Source organism: Vicugna pacos, chromosome 8, assembly GCF_048564905.1.
Source record: "Vicugna pacos chromosome 8, VicPac4, whole genome shotgun sequence".
In the NCBI taxonomy this organism is placed as follows: Eukaryota; Metazoa; Chordata; class Mammalia; order Artiodactyla; family Camelidae; genus Vicugna; species Vicugna pacos.
Genome location: NC_132994.1, coordinates 52,164,608 through 52,181,720, shown reverse-complemented (window position 1 = coordinate 52,181,720; position 17,113 = coordinate 52,164,608). Strand labels below are relative to the sequence as shown.

The following is a 17,113-nucleotide window of genomic DNA, read 5'->3' as shown; positions in this document are numbered from 1 at the left end:
ACCTCAGGTTTATTCTACTGAGGATGAGAAATCCTGGCTAAGCGTTTTCAGTATGTTGTAGAATACTCAGAATTGAATATGGGAGGATTCAAGTGGATTCAAATCAGTCTGAAATTATCAGTAAAGCCGTACCCTGTGTGACTTCAAGGTCCATCAACGGAAGTCCTCTAGACTCAAAACTACAACAAATGTCATAAATGAAAGCTCCGGGACATGAAAACACCAAGCATGCTTGGACTGTAAAGAACGCAGGCTGGGACTCAAAAACTCAAGTATGAACCCTGACTCTGTCACCCACTGGCTGTAGGTGATAACACCTCTTTAGTCTCCCTGGTCCGTAGTTTAATTACACCTGTGAAATGACAGAGTTGGCCTGTTTGATCTCTGCTGTCTCTTCAAGCTTTAACATGCAAAGAGTCTACCAAGAGTCTACCAAAGGGGTAACATTTAGAACAAGGAAAAAACTATTTAAATACATACACTTAAATGTCTAGGAGCTTTTTCATATACATCCAAATGCCAAAGGATATTGTTTAATAATGTTATAAAAGTCTGAAAAAAGTTTTAACAACACACAAATTTTTCCTTTCATATCAATTCCTAAATTTGTTATGTGTCACAAAGACAGGGAAAATCAGGCACTGGGAGCACAGTTTTCCTTCCAATTCCTTGTATAAAAGTTAATACACTCAATCTAATAAAATCTAACAGCAAAGCAACTTCCAGCTTAAGATCGCAACATCAACATTCAATCCATCTTCATGTAACAAACACCAATATCCTGAAAACCTTCAATTAATTCCCTTACACCTCAAGCTTGACATTAAGGGCTCAAGAATGAACATAACATATATATAATTATAATGACAGTGCAAGAAACAAAATAAACTAAGGAGAAAAAAATTAGTCAACCATTAAAATATTAAACCTACCAAACCAGAAACATTCAGTATAAAATTTAGTCCCTTGAAGATTAGCAAATTCACTCAATATTCTGAAACAATTATGTACAGCCTGAAACCATCATGAACGATTCCTGATTTACTTCTGCAGAGTAACTTCTGCACAATGGGATGTGTCAGAATCGCCCAAAAAGTAAGCAGATACCACTACAGTAAATATCATATAAATGAATGTTCAGCAGATGAGCACTCTAGAAAGACCTCTTATCCAACCACCGGTAACAAGTTACTTCATATTTAAACACCTCTTACAATTTTTTACAAAGGGTTTCAATCACAATTTATCTTCCTACAATAAAACATAGGTCCTCTAACTTTGAATGACTTTCTAATCTAAGATAGCAAACAAACAAAATGAGGGGAAAAAGCACCAGTCTAGCTGGGATCCCAGCCAATAAAAACTTTAGTTTATGGGAAAAAATAAAGTCCACAGACTCACAGTGAGGATGGAAACAATCACCCAAAACAAGAAGCGTGGTGGACATTATTATGCAAATCACAGAGGACTGAAGAAAGGGAGAGCCTTCAGTCCAGGGTGGGCGAACAGCGGTGACTACCTTTATAAGAGTCTTATGGAAGGACACCTGCGCTGCCAGACAGCTCGAGTTAGTAGTGCCCTGACATTATTTGTCTCTTTCAGCTTGCTCTCAATACTGAAGTCATAAAGGCTTTTTACTTTGAACTTACGGACTTCCAGGCTTACTCTCCTTAATATTAATATTTGAAGCATTGTTATGACCTGCGACATCTACTCTATACTTTACATTACTGAATACGATAACTAAACTATGGCCATATGTAGTCAAGCAATGTACAAAAGCATACAATGTCTATCAATTTGTCAAAGTCATGCATTTAAAGCCCACTGATTATAACAGTAGTGATCAGACGCACCCACATGTTATAAGATTTGTAAAATAAACAGAAAACTTTGAGGCAGGTGGTATTCAGAAAAAATTAGCTAAAATAAGAGTATAAAGTTTAAAGACATCCTGAGCAATCTAAAAAACAATCATAATATACTTTCAAATCTTTGTTGAATAAATATGTTAACTTCCCGTGCATGACTTTAATCTATTGTTTAATTCCGGGTCAAAGTGAAGTAACCCAAACATGCACTCTGTTATATAAAAGACCCAGAGGATGAAATTACATCTCTCTTTAATAAGATCCTTTGAAATCCTATACTAGAGTAACTTAGCAGCCAAATTATTTTTCTTCTGTTAATGCTGATTGAGCAGTAAATAATAACTAGGAGAAAAACAAACATGTAAAATAAAGTGTTTCACACCTTTGCCAGAGCTTTCTTAAGTGACCCTGACCTACCAGCAACTTTAGTACAAGCTCAGATGCAATTATTTCATCAACCTTTCTAAGTAAAGCCTTAATTCAATGCAGTTTTCAGGGGGTTAATTTTAATTTCTAAATGTTAAAAAGCAGTATACAAGAGTATTCAAATTTTAGTGTTGAGGCTGAAACGAATAAAAAATCTTGTTTCAAAACACAGTGCTGTTGTTAACGGCCTTAGCCTCATAAGGTGCATAAGCCGTCCCAGCCTCCATTTTTGTATCTATAAAATAGTTTTAAACTAAAAAGAGGGAAAGAGAGAAAGAGAGAGAGAAAGAAAGAGAGAAAGAGAAAAAAAAAGAAAGAAAGAAAGAGAGAGAGGGGGAGGGAGGGAGGGAGGAAGGAAGAAAAGAGAGAAAGAGAGAGAGAAAGAAAGAAAAGAAGAAAGAAAAAAAGAAAATGAAGGGTTTGGTTAGTGCAATCTCGAAAGGTCCCTACCTCCTCTAAAACAAGTCCACTGGCCCTCAGTACCAAGCACAGCAATCGAAAAGGAGACAAATCACGCAAGACAGTGGGGAGGGTACAGCTCAGAGGTGGAGTGCGTGCTTAGCATGCACAAGGTCCTGGGTTCAATCCCCAGCATCTGCAACTAAATAAATAAATAGATAAATAACCTAATTACCTCTCTCCCCAAAAAAAAGAAAAAAAAATCAGGCCAGACATTTAATGTAAAAGAAGTGTGAGTGCGCTTTTGAATCTTCCTAAAGAGCCTGGTGTAGAAAAACCAGTGTAGACTCCAAATTCCACTTGAACTCCTTTTTTAATCAGCAGCCTGAAAAATAAGTAACCATCTATTTTATTGTTCTTGGTCTGCCCCTTTCACATCACTTCTGGTGTGATCTGCAAATTAAAGGAAATGTTAATATAAAAAAAGTGGACACAGATCAAACTTTTTCCTTATGTATGAAAACTCAAAAACATTTCAAATTGTTGTTGTCAAAGGCACAAGTCAGGATGGAAAAACAGAGAGTATATCTTCCCAGTGGATTCTCCTAGCAGGTACGACTGTCAGCTCTGGAGTCAAAATGCCTGGGTTAAAATCCTGCTCCCACACCCACGAGTGGGGTGACCCCTTCATCTATAAACTGGTGGATAATAATAGTGCCCACCTCATCAAGCCGTTATGGGAATTAAATCAGTCGATACCTATAAAGCACTTAGAAAGTTCAAGTGAGGACTATGTAAATGTTCGCTGTGAGCACCTGGGGTTCACAACCAAGTTACAATCCACTGTCCACATGTGTCACTCACAGCAGCTTGGGGAAACAATAAAAGCTAAGAACAAAGCTGGCAGCATTTGTCCTTCCTTTTTAAACTCTCATTTACTTTTAGATTTTTGTTTCTGTTGTTAGTGGAGGTACTAGAGATTGAACCCAGGATCTTGTTGTGCGTGCTAAGCATGTGCTCTACCACTGAGCTATACCCTCCTCCATCCCACATTTACTTTTTTTTGCAGACCTTTCTTCACCCTGCTATCCTGGCTCCTGCCAAGAGCTTGAACATGAACTTCTTCACATCTTAACCCTTACAAGGGTATCTGCATCCTAAAGAAGTCTGAGCAGAGAAATCAATCCTTCATCCAAGAAGATAATGAAATGAAAGAATTTCATGTACTTTGAGACAAGTACTTTCTCAGTCTGACTCTCTTGTCAACTTTGTCCCAATCACATCTACATAAATAGGCTCTTCTTTTTGTTGGATGGACTGATAGCCAAAGAAAACAGAGCGAGCAGTTTCTTCCAAAGATGAGAAGCATTTTCATTAACCACAACAGTGTTTCTTTTTCTCTGGTCTCTTCTTAATGGTTTCAATGCAAAAAAAATAAACTTGCCATGCTAACACACAGCCTTAAGTCCTAGTCAGTGTGACCTACTTTACTAAATGAAAACTGAAAATGTCTCTCAATAATCTATGTATTGAATTCTAGATCGCCTACCATTTTTTAAAATAGTGCCTATTGCTGATCTGATCTTCTTTACACTACTTAAGCACTTAATCCTATCGTGTTTCCATCCACTTTCTGATCTTGAGTGGACAAATGTCCTTCCCTTCTATGGGACTGCAAAAAAGAATGTCATGCCCTTAGACTCTCCAAGGATACAGGCATTCTCTAATGCCTCACCTTCCATCACAGGGTGTATCCCTCCCTCCCAACATTACCTCCTTCATTCTGACCTCCACTGAGCCCTCTTCTCCTTTCTGCGACAACGTGAGTCTACTCTCCACAGAGTTTTTCCCCCATCATCAACCATGCTCAAGCCGCCACTTGTTTGAAAAAGGTGCCCCCCACCAATTACTGTTCTGCTTCTCTAAACATACAAGCTTCCTCTTACTTTCTCATCATCTTTTCTGTATTGAACCTCTGAGATGTCTCCACTTGCCACAACTCTCATGGGACTCTATGCTCAAGTGCCACCAATGGCCTTCTAATCAACAAACAAAACAGCCTTTTTCTCAGTCCCCATTCTGCTTGCCTTTTTGAAATGTCACCGATTACCAACTCCTTCTGAAAGTGGCTCCTGGTCACTAGCCCTGAAGACAGTCTTATCCTCCTGTCCTTTCGTTTCCCTGTCTCAGTCTCCCCGACCTATCTTCCTCCTTCCACTTCATAAACATGGTTTTCTCCTATGTGTATCCTCAGCCTTCTGCCTTTTGGCCAGATACCATTTCCCCTCATATACAGCACCTCAAAAACAATACTGTTCTACTCTGTATGACCATCCCCTCCACGGCACAACAGAGCTTCATCAGTTGCTAGTTTGACATGTTCTCAAAAGTTCTAAATTCCAACACATCTTCCTGGCTACTTAAGTCACTGACACCTGCTCCTGAACTCCCTACTGGTATCCTCTAAGCTTGAAACCCCAGGGTGGTCCTTGCCTTTTCCTTCTCCAAATCCACCACTGACCTTCCTCCTATTAACCCTGGCGGTTAGCAACCAAATTCAGTAAAACTTCCTTTTCAAGTTCTTTTCATTGATTCTTTCCTAGCTTTCTTTCCACTGTTACATCATTAGTTTAGGCCAGGAGTTGGCCAAGTATGGTCTGCAGCCTGCCACCTGTTTATGTAAATAAAGTTTTATTAGAACCCAGCCAAGCCCATTCACATACATTTAACCCACAGCTGCTCTCACACTCCACCAGCAGAGATGAGATGTTGTAGAGAGATTGCATGGCCAGAAAAGCAAAAAATATTTACTGTCTTGTCTGTTACAAAAATAACATTTTGCTGCCCCTGGTTTAAGCCCTTTTCCGTTCACATAAACACTGCTTCAAGGCTCCCTAAACCACCTTCTCTGCCAAGTTTTACACCTTCACTCATCTCCCTACCATCTGGTTAATTTTCCTAAAACACTGTTTTAAAAATATTACTTTCTTGCTCCAAAATTATGGGAGTTTCCATTATGTCCAAGATAAAGGTCAAGGCAGTATCTTCCACATCTCTACTTCATGTTGTGACAAGCATCACACTGAACCCCAAGCAACATCTAAACACCTAAGCTTGGCTTCAAAGACACTTTCAGTCTCATCTCAGGATTTCTTAACCATATTTCCCACCATTCTACATCTTCAGTTCCACAAAGCTTCTGATTTGGTCATTCTAATCCATTGACAGTTCCTGGGCAGGCTGCACTGCCCTATATTCTGTACATTTGAGTCTTCATTTCTGCTATTCCCCAGGCCAGGGCAGGTCCTTTTGTGCCCCTATCGTTTCATCCAGTCTTTCAAGATCAGGTATGATCTAGCCTATCTATTGGGGGGGGGGCAGTAATTAGGTTTATTTTTTTAGAGGAGGTAGTGGGAATTGAACCCAGGACCCTGTGCATGCTAAGCATGCACTCTACAACTTGAGCTATCCCCTACCCCCTTGATCTAGCCTATCTAGAATTCCTGTGACCTTTCTTGCACAGACTTTCCCTGCTGATAGCGTAGTACTTATTATTCAATACTGTGAACCTGGCAATGTTATTTTACTTACTTGCTTTAATTCTGCATCGTCATGTGTTTGTCTTTTCACCAGTGCTCTCAGTAATTTAATACAGCACATTCTAGTAAATGTTCAAAGAAACCTCCTCAGATAGTTTGCAGGGAATAAATACATAAACAAATAACTCACTGAAAATAGACATAATCTAGATCAATGAATCTTGCCTCCTCCAGGAAACATTTGTCCCTGTCCAGGGACATTTTGATTGTCACTAAAAAGGAGAGAGTGGGGGAAGGAAGGAGGTACTACTGACATCTAGTGGGTAGATACCAGAAATGCTTCTAAACGTCATGCAAGTGCAGAGGACAGCCCCCCAGTACGAAGAATTTTCCGGGCCAAGTATCAATAACGCTGAAGTGAGTATCTCTGATGTAGATCAATTCTTTGCTAAGTGGGGCTGCCTCAAAACATACTATCGACAAACACAGCAATAAGAAAATAATACTTGTTGATTATTTTCTTCTAAATATTTATGCTTTTTGCTACTTTCACAGAAAACACAAAGTAGATGTCTGAATACCTCCGTCGTACGCTGGCTTTTTCCCTGCCGTGCAAGATGACCCCAGTAACTAAGGTATAAAATGTGATCGTTGGGAAATTTGGAAGGAAGCACATCAAGGGAGAAGTCACTGACTCTGGCCACACACACTCGTGGCAACACTCCGTGCTTACAGGTGTTAACGGCAGTAGGCTCTAGCAGCTGTCTTACATAAACTGTCATCTCCTTAACCTCTACTTTTGGATGCCCCAGGGCTCAGTCCTTTCAATTTGTCTCTATCTAGATTTACTCTCTTGGTGATCTCAGCTAATAACATTTCCTTAAACATCACTGATACCTTGAAGCCTCCCAAATTTATATTTCAAGTCGAACCTTCTGAGTTCCACATGGTTACATCTAACTGACTCCCAACATTTCCACTCATTTTTCTAATATCAGGTAAAACAGTATGTCCCTATTAATTCAGTTGCTTAATACTCTCCTGGGAAGCTGTCCCCCTTGCAGGGCCTCAGCAATCCAGACTTCTTTGATCTTAGAGCTCTGCCGCACCTTTACCTGAGGCCCCCTCCGGCTTCTTCATGCTAGGCAGAGACCAAATGTGGTTCTCACCACCTCAGCCTGAACATGATACGCACATCACTTTCCCTTGCATTTTGTGCACCAAAACCAGCACTGTGGTCCTGTCTAAACGTAAGGAGGCTGGGAAATGCACTCCTGGATGTGCCAGAAAAGAGTATGAAACAGGATCAGTGAAAACACGGCAACGTCTCTGCTACCAGGTCTTAAAACTGAACTCCTGATCGCCACCCTCCATCTGTTCCTTCTAACTCATCCCATCTCAGTAGATGCCAACCCCACCCTTCCCATGGCTCAGGACAAAGACCTCAAAGTCAAGGTCTTTCTTTCTCTCACAATCCACATCCAATTAATCAGCAAGTTATCTTGGCTCTACATTCAAAATGTATCCTGCACTCAACAATTTCTCACAATCTCTACTGCCATCTTGTCCATTTCACATCTGGATACTTACAGGAGCCCAGCTTCTGCTCTTGACCTCACATGGCCCATTTTCAACACGGCAGACGGGGTAATCTTTTAAAAACTTAAGTCATATTATGTCATCCCTAAGTTTAAAACCCTCAAATTGGTTCACATGTCCCTCAGACAAAAGCTCTAGCTCTTATAATGGCCTCAAGACCCCGACGCAATCTGTACTCCTCCACCTCCACACTCTCAGCCTGATCACTTCCTTACTTCCCCTGAGTCCTCCACCAATGCCACCAACACCGGCTTCCTTTCTATTCCTTGAACATATCAGGCATGGTGCCAGCATCTCATGGTTTTCAGTTGCTGTTTCTTCTAATCAAAATCCACTTTCCCCAGATACCCACGTCTCCTTCAAATCCTCGCACAGTGCCACCTTCTCAGCGAGATCTCCTGTCTACTCCCCTCAAACTGCAACTTGCCCCACCCACATGTCTCAGCTCCAGAAGTTCCTACCCTCCCCTCTGCTTTATTCGGTTTTTCTTACTGCACTAGAACTATCTACTATCCCATACGGTTTACTGCTCGTCTCTCCCCACTAGAACATAATAAGCTCCATGAGAGTAACAGTTGTCTATTTCATCCACCAAGTATTTACAACATCTAAAACCATGCTTCAAATGCAGCAGTTTCCCAGGAACAATCACGGAATAAATTAGCCAACTGCCCAAATCTCATTTTCAAATAACCCTAGAATTTAACATAACATCTTACAATCATATACTAAACTAAAATTTGAGGGAAGACAGAAATTGTAATATACGTATCTTTTAATTTAATTTTTTTTCCTTTTTGGGGGTAATTAGGTTTACTTAGTATTTTTTAAATTTTTTTTTTAATCAAGGTACTAGGGTTAAACCCAGGACCTCATGTATGCTAGGCACGTGCTCTACCAGTGTGCTATATTTTCCCTCCTGAATCCTTAGTTTAGCCAAGATCCTAACAGAGAGTAAGGAATCTTTATTTGTTTAAGTGAATCTGTTGAATTAGCCTCCAATTTCCATACATTCTGCTATCTTATGACTTCCCACTCAAAAGATTTATTAAGAACAATTGTGCAGCTGATTTGTAATCATGGCAGAATAATTTACATTTCTCTCCAAGACTTAAGATATTTAAAGCCCTTGTTCTTTGTTTAAATAGAGATCATGTTGAGTCTTAATGCGTATTTTAAAACACCAAATGTGTTGAAGGGTCTGAAAACCATTTAAGTTGATCAAAACAAGTAAGATACTGTGTGTAGCAGTGTGGATTCTGGAATAAGACTTGGTGAGCCCACATTCCATGAGTACAGCTTTCTAGCTGTCGCAACGTTGAATGAGATCTCTAAGCTCAGTGTCCTCTTGCTCTCCTTTAGACTGGGGTTATGACAGAGCCCACCACATGGGGCTTCTGTGTGGTTTAATGAGATGAGTCACATAAAGCACTTAGCATGACGCCTATCAATGAATGCAAACTCTTTTCATCAGTGAACATGTTCTGTTTGCTGTATACCTTATAGCAAAAGTTACATTACATTCATCTTTCCCATTTCTCAAAATTATTCAAGCATGAAAGAAATATATTATATTTCTATCATAAATTACTATTTTCATTTTAATTCATAAGGTAGAATGAGTGGACAGTCAGTATACCATAATACCAAAATATCAATATGACCATAAGTTGTAAATTTAGACAAGGGACTTTTGGTACCCAGAGATATCATCGTTCTTAGCTGCACCTATACTGTCCAAACAAAATGCTCAAAGCTGGACAAGGACCCAGCTCTGGATTAGCAGGTGTGAGTCCTGGTGCTACGCCTCCCCACTACAAGTCCATGGCAGACTACACTGTATTTATAATGTTACTCTCCAATGAGCCAAGACATAGCTTTAGGTTTCTTCCCAACATGGTTGTTATCAACTGATCAGAGCTGACAGAAGAAAAGTCTAATATTTACTCTCTAGATCTTCACAAATGGCATGTAATCACAATTCATATTCTCCTCTCTCTCTCTCTGCATATATATGTACACATAGATATATGTGTGTCTGTGTGTGTGTGTGTATCCTAAAATTTATAAGGAGGGTATAGCTCAGTGGTACAGTGCATGCTTAGTATGTTCGAGATTATGGGATAAATAAATAAACCTAATTACCTCCCCCCAAAAAACAAACAAAAGTATTAAAAAATAAAATAAAATATTGTGGAAAAGTTTTAATAAATTATAAGGTCATAGAAGATAATAATCCATGGCATCTTCTTATGAATCTTTTTAAGCTCATGCAAAAATATAGAAAGTTGAAGTTAGAAAATTGTTTAAAATAAAAGAGCAAGCCTTAATGATGAATAGAGATTAAAATACACTTAACATGTCTACGTGGTAATTTTACCATTTAGGTACTCTACTATCTAAGTGCAATAAAGCTATAATTGGCAATTGGGAGTTACAACAGTTCTATAATTGATTCAACTTCAAGCAGAATTTCACTGAACTCTGAACAATATTGTCCAGTTGGATGGTATAAAAAAATACATGCTGTAAATATAGTTTTTTTGACTAGTCAAAAGGCCAAGTTCTTCCAAACAGATTTGTAGCCTCAAAAACAAGAATCTGATATTGGTTAAGTCCGAATAAAAAACACTGTATGCACGATGCACATTATCAGTTAGACTACTCAAGAAAAAAGCAATAGAAGAGTAACAGGATCTCAGGATTTTGATAATGCTACACTCTCAAAAATGAAAACATGATATAGGCTGAAACTGATAAAAATAATTCTTTTCTAGCACACTGTCAAAACACTGACAGAAGCAGGTGATTCTGAAGCTCTACATTTAGATGGTAAGTTGGCTGGTATATTCAATTCCATGCAACAGCTAGAAACCTGTCTAAACAGCTCAGAGAGCAGCTCAGGTTTTAAAGATGCGCTCGTGGCTACAGTCAAAGATGATACTGTGGAATCTCTAAGAACAAAGAGCTGAGGGATAATCTAAAGTCATTAGGTATTCCAAGGGAGAAAAACAGACACAGAAAGGAGATTAATTTATTAAACTAACTCTAAAATGTTAATACACATTGTTAAACTAGCAGGTTTGATGCAAGAAAAGAAATACTATTAACATCTACATGTATATGAACTTCTAAAAATATTTCTGAAACATACAATGTAAAATATGAATCCAAAGAATGTGAATTAATTTAGATCTCACAAGCTGAAATGTTACCAACAACATAAGTCAACTGATTCAGTCACAATATTTCCAAATGTAGGACTATTCAGGACAATATTTCCAAATGTAGGACTATTCAGGACAATATTTCCAAATGTAGGACTTAATGTTTAATATTAGGGAATCCAAAAACTGTAACTGAGTCTAAAATTTTACCTCATTTTACTTAATAGCCACTAATATTTTATTGAATAACATACAGTCCTTAAAATTAACAAGTGTTTTTTTCAAACCTTCTAGCCTGATGATAAATTTAGGTTAAACTCCCTCTCACTTTGATGTGAGTGAATCAGAGCAGAAAAAAATCTGCAGCCTTCTTTAGTACCATCAAAACAAGACTTTAAAATATCTCCATGTGTAAGAATACTACAGAAGCTATAAAAACAATAAATATTCCTCAGCCTTCATTTGATTATGAGGAATATATTTCAGGGTATCAAAGGAACTTCTGATTATTAGTAGAAATACTCTTTTGTATAATACAGACTCATTTATTTCTATTAACAAGTACAGCATTTATTTTAAAACTGTAGTAAACTATAATTGGATATTAAAACTGTTTCTAAAAAATTATGAAGTTCTAACAGAGAATTTCAGACAAATATGAGAGTTAAATCTTACTTTAATTGCTTACCTCTTAAAGTTCCCTAGATCCTCTAAGGCAGACTGCAAAATAAGGTCCAGATACAATACAAAAAAAAAATTGCTTAAGAACCAAATTTTGTTTTGATCACGTGCTGTTAAATAAGTGTTACATGTTAAATGCACTTTTTTTTAAACAAATGTTAAGTAAGAAATGAGTTCATGACTCAGTAATCCATTCTGAGAATAACACTTTGGCTTTCTAAAATGTGCCAGGCTATTCATTACCTTAGTTTACAACAGCATACAAAAGCTTTTGAACAAAACATTTATTGAATATTAGCAAGAATTGTGCTAAGAAGTAAAGATACAAGAAGAACAAGACCCACTATTATTACTCTTCAGTAGTTTATAATCTAGCAGAGAGACAAATATACAGATACAAATTCAGTTCCATGGGATAAGTCCCAGGATAGAGGTAAATGGCAAAGGTGCCCTGTAGAGGTCCCTGACCCGGCGTGGCTGACAGCGTAGGGAAGGAGGCGGCAACCTCAGAAGCTTGATGCGAGTGAGTGAGTCTCAAAGATCTGCAAGTTACCGGGTGAGGAAGAGGCCCACCAGGGAAGAAGCTATAGTGCTTGCAGAGGCATAGAACCCACCGAGAGCCTGCGAGACTCAGGGAAACGGAAGAAGCCAAAAACAAGACGAGAGAGATGTAAGTAAGCACTTTACTACACATTTGGGGTTTTCTTTAGAAGACAAGAACAGACCTGTGAACCATATGAAGCCGAAAGTTGTGATCAGGTATGTCAATCAGGGCGACTACTCTTGGCACAACTTAAAGCAGAAAAAGACAAGAGATAAAATACAGATCCTAAGGAGCTGGAGTCAGAGAACAACTTTGAGAGATACAAAAAATAAGAACAGACAGGATTTTGATACGGGGATACAGGAAAAAAGGATGCCTACCTGTTTTCTGAATTAACCTACTCAGTAGATGATGGCGCCACCCACCGAGATGGGAAGTACCGGGACAGAGGAGAAAGGGAGGAAAACTGCAAGAAGAGAGCCGGTGAGTTCAGTTTCCATCTGCAGAATCTGTAGACCTATGTTCTTCCAGGCAGGGATGTCTGCCCGGTGAGCATGGAAGAATGAAGACACATACTCATCAAAGACCATCTGAATACATCAGGTTATTGTAAGATCAGCTAACATTTATTGAGTGTTTACTCTAAGAAAGGCATGTGCTAAGTCCTTCATGTAACTTCTTTTTATTAGTCTCCCCACGCTACACATGAGGAAGAGTTTACTAAACTTCCCAATGGTCATAAAGTATTTACGTGTCAGGGATGTCTGATTTCACAACTCAAGTTCTTACCTTATGTGGTATCATGCAAAATCCATTATAGGTTTTAGAGCCAGATAGAAGTGGGTTCAATTCTAACCTCTGCTACCTAACAGTTGTTCAACCTTGATATTCTCTGGGCCATAATCTCCTCATGGTGACCATAGCAACCACACTGCAAGGATGTGGTCAGGATTGGAGAGAGTACACAGAAAGTGCTAGATGTGCATTATACCTGCAACAACTGGCCCCTATTGTTATGTCTATGCCTTGAGGGAAAAAAAAACTTCTTGAAATAAAATAACTATGATCTAAGTTAATTCCCTTTCATCTTATTATGAACTTTCTTTTAATGCCACCCTATTTGTTTTTTATCTTAATAAACACCAAGTATCATTTTCCAAAAGGTTTTGAGACAATAATTAATATATTCTGCAAGATTTAAAGTTATTTAAAGATTTCATTCAAATAGAAATAATTTCATTGTAATGGGAGTTTATTCCATAGTGATGAAAAGTCCAAATAAGGAAACTCAAAAGCAATAAGGCATGTGGATGTTAAGGAGAGAGCTTTGGACTTGGAGTCAGAAGATCTTTGAGAAGTCCCAACTCTGACGCTTACTAGCCATGCCAACATGGGCAAGTTATTTAATAGTCCCAAGCAACGCTTTGCACATGTACAAGATGAACAGATTGGCCGATATGTTCTTCTAAGTCTAATGATGCTGAAGAAGAGGGATTTATGATGTTTATAAAATCAAAGCCATTGAGCCATTAACATTTGACACAAGCAACCAGTTTCCTGTGGTTTAAGCCAGAAGCGCCCATTCTTGATGGCCTATCAGACTATCAGACCATCCACAGACCAGGAGCTTCCACTCTGACCCTGACCAGATCCTGACCCTCAGGTGGAAAGCTCAGTGCTGGGGAGGGAACCGAGAAAGAGTGAATGAGAGCATTCTTTCCTTCTCTCAATACCTCTCCACTCTTACCAACAATTTAGCACAGGGTCTGAGCTGAGAGACCAGAAGATCACTCAATACTTCTAATTCTCAAATCTGACTGAAAATTAACAACACTGAGGACTGAAATTTTTACTTTAAATACTGAGTTCCACAACCCTAAAATATCACTGGGAGGAAACTCTATTATGATTTACAAGGGCTGGGTTTCATTTTGTAAAAGGTGGTGTGAAGTATCTTGGGTAACAACTTCACTTTAATGTTAAGCCTAAGAATATATTCTCTTTAGCCTCTTTTAACTGTATTGAAAGAAAAATTTGTTCTTAAGAATACACACACCCTAAGGTAATTGACTGGATCAACCATCCCGGCTTGCAAGGACTCCACCTGCTTTAGCTCTGAAAATTTCATGTCCCAGGAAACTCCTGGGTCTCTGGAAGGAGGGACAGTTGGTCAGTCTAACACAAACACACACACAAACACACACACATGCACACAACCCTTAGTGTGTTAGAACAAAGTACAGATTAACAGTAGCCCTCCCACAAAGCATCACCACTAAGATGTCATCACTCATTCAGGTATGGTCACACTCACAGCCTTCTGACACCACTGGGATCCACAAAAATGCAAGTGACATCATTAAGCTGACTATCATCCACTCTAGTAGAGTCCATGCTACGAATACTTAAGTTTGATAACCAGCAATTCAAAAAAAATTATTTTGAAGCCCTTGCCTCCCAAATGCTATTTGTCCACTTTTCTAAAACACTCAGGCAATTTTTGAGGAATTCTTTACCACTTGACAGGCTTTTTAATAGTTTTATGGCTTGTAATTTTTTGTTACAATCACTTTCCTCTAATGATGTCATGTGAAATTAAATAATAGTATAATAAAAAATAATTAGACAATGGTTATGTCTGTATATAAATGAAAAATTCAATTATCATTTCATTTAAATAAAGCACTTAATAGAAAACAAATTAAATTAACTTGGAATGGCATATATACACCAGAACACATGTCACTCTGCATTTGAAAATTAATCATTGATTATAAAAAATAAAATCAATCATTGATTATAGCAATCTTTTCCAGAATCACATTATCACACACAAATACACTGTTTTCAGCTGCCTGATGGAAACATGAGGCTCTAAGATCAAATCATGATCATACAAGCTAAAGAGCATCCGTCTGCCTAACACACACTTGGTAAGTACACATATCTCCTTACTCGTGACATTGCTAGTCGTCTGTGGGCAGAACAGCTTGGGCCGCAGTTGGCAGTGCTGTGGGAGCCGGAGGTAGGGTAGGGGGAAACCTCCTACTGACTCCAGCTCCACACACTAAAGAACTAGTGCCATGGGGACACTACTAAGAGGAGGAAAGGTCATACAAATCCTTTCCCTCTGAGCAATTCAAATCTTAGAATGACTGCCACCAATCTAAGCCAATGGTTGCACAGCATTCTTCACTCTGTGAAGAGCTTAGCAAAACAGCAAAATAAGGAAAGGCCTTCAGGACTGTGGTCACCATCCTTGACATGAACAATAGGCACGCCAGTAATGTTCTGCTTTCATGCTTCTGACATTCAACAACAAATGCACTGTCTAAAGCACACCTGGAATAAAACCCAATAGAGGAGATGTGTAAAACTGCTTAGACCTGGCTTGATTTCAAGGCCCTAGTCTTACTACCACTGGCTTTACAAGCAGACAATCAAGGAAGACCTCAAAATATGACACCGTTAAGCAGAAGCAGCAAACGTTTCCAAAGGTCCGTTTTATGATCTTGAAAGAGAATCCAAAAATCAACTGAAAAATATTTGTAACAAAAAACTTGCTTTTTACAATATATTCCTTTCAGTATGATTTTTGAGTTGTCTTACCACAGCACTGTTCTGCAAACTTGAGATTGAATTAAGACTTACTGATTGTTCATTTAAATCCTGGGAGTCTTCCATGTGGTTTCCTTACTTCTCCTGCCACTCCTAAGCAGAAGCAGCTTCCTTCAATTAAAAATGGACTATCTAAAACAAAAAGATGAAAACAAAGGGGGAAAATGAAAAAGTTATCTTTTTAAATTAATTTTAATTACCAAAACTATGATTTACGTGATAGCTGGTCATCGGTAACCTGTAAGCACTATCTTTAAAGAACAAAATTCAGTAATATTGTTCCTATATCTGATAGAAATAATGATCTTGAAAATCACATCATGGTAAAACTGAGACATACAAACAGCTACTCAGAAATCCTACAGATAAACAAAACACATCTGAGGACAACTTTAGAGATGCAGTCTATAATAAACAGTCCACTATTTTGCTGAGAAGTCTGTCATTAAGCAATTGACAGATTAAACACTGAGTATGCATTAACCATTCACTTTCTAAAATACATAAAATTGAGAAAGTATGAGTGGGGAGGATATAGCTCAGTGGTAGAGTGAGTGTTCAGCATGCATGAGGTCCTGGGTTCAATCACAAGTATCTCCATTTAAAAAATGATAAAAACAAATTAATAAACCTAATTACCCCCCCAAAAATGAGAAAATATAACGTGTATTTTAATATGACAGCTTTCTGTTACAGGAAAATGTGTCTGAATTACCAGACGATCATTATTCAGTTCTAAAGAATATGTTACAAAATGGAAACGCCAATTTTAAAAAGACTGAAAATAAAATTATTATGATAAAGAAGGTATTACAGATATATATGGGAAGGACAACTGATCAATAAACTATGGTGAGACAATCAGGTAACCACTCAAAAAAAATTCATCTTTACTCCATACAATACAGTTAAAAAATTTCCAGGCAAAATGAGTTTTAAAAAACTCTAAGAAACATAGGCATATGTGTATTTTAACTCACAATAAAGAATTTTTCAATAGAAGCAACAAAATGTAACACAAAAAAGCCAAACATCCCCTTGAACATATAACACAAATAATCACACACATAATTAAAAAACACATGAAAATATAAAAAGAAATATCTACACAAATATCAAACACAACAGGCTAATGCCTTACAATCCAAGTAGAAAGGCACATACAGCCCTGTAGAAAATGGTCAGTCACCACAAAACCAATACTCAAACTCACTAATAAATGAAATGCTCTTTAAAAGAGCAATGATGTATTTCTAGCCCTTCAAATTC

General features: G+C 38.1%; 1 protein-coding gene across 1 annotated transcript in view; it reads right to left on the bottom strand.

Annotated features, from left to right (window-relative positions):
• Positions 1-17,113, bottom strand: part of EYA4 (EYA transcriptional coactivator and phosphatase 4) — a 240,676-nt gene that overhangs the window by 196,786 nt on the left and 26,777 nt on the right. The window contains exon 2 of the mRNA XM_072965897.1: positions 15,878-15,976. Coding sequence (XP_072821998.1) covers positions 15,878-15,910 — 33 coding nt within the window. The 5' untranslated portion in view covers positions 15,911-15,976. The remainder of the gene's footprint in view (positions 1-15,877; positions 15,977-17,113) is intronic.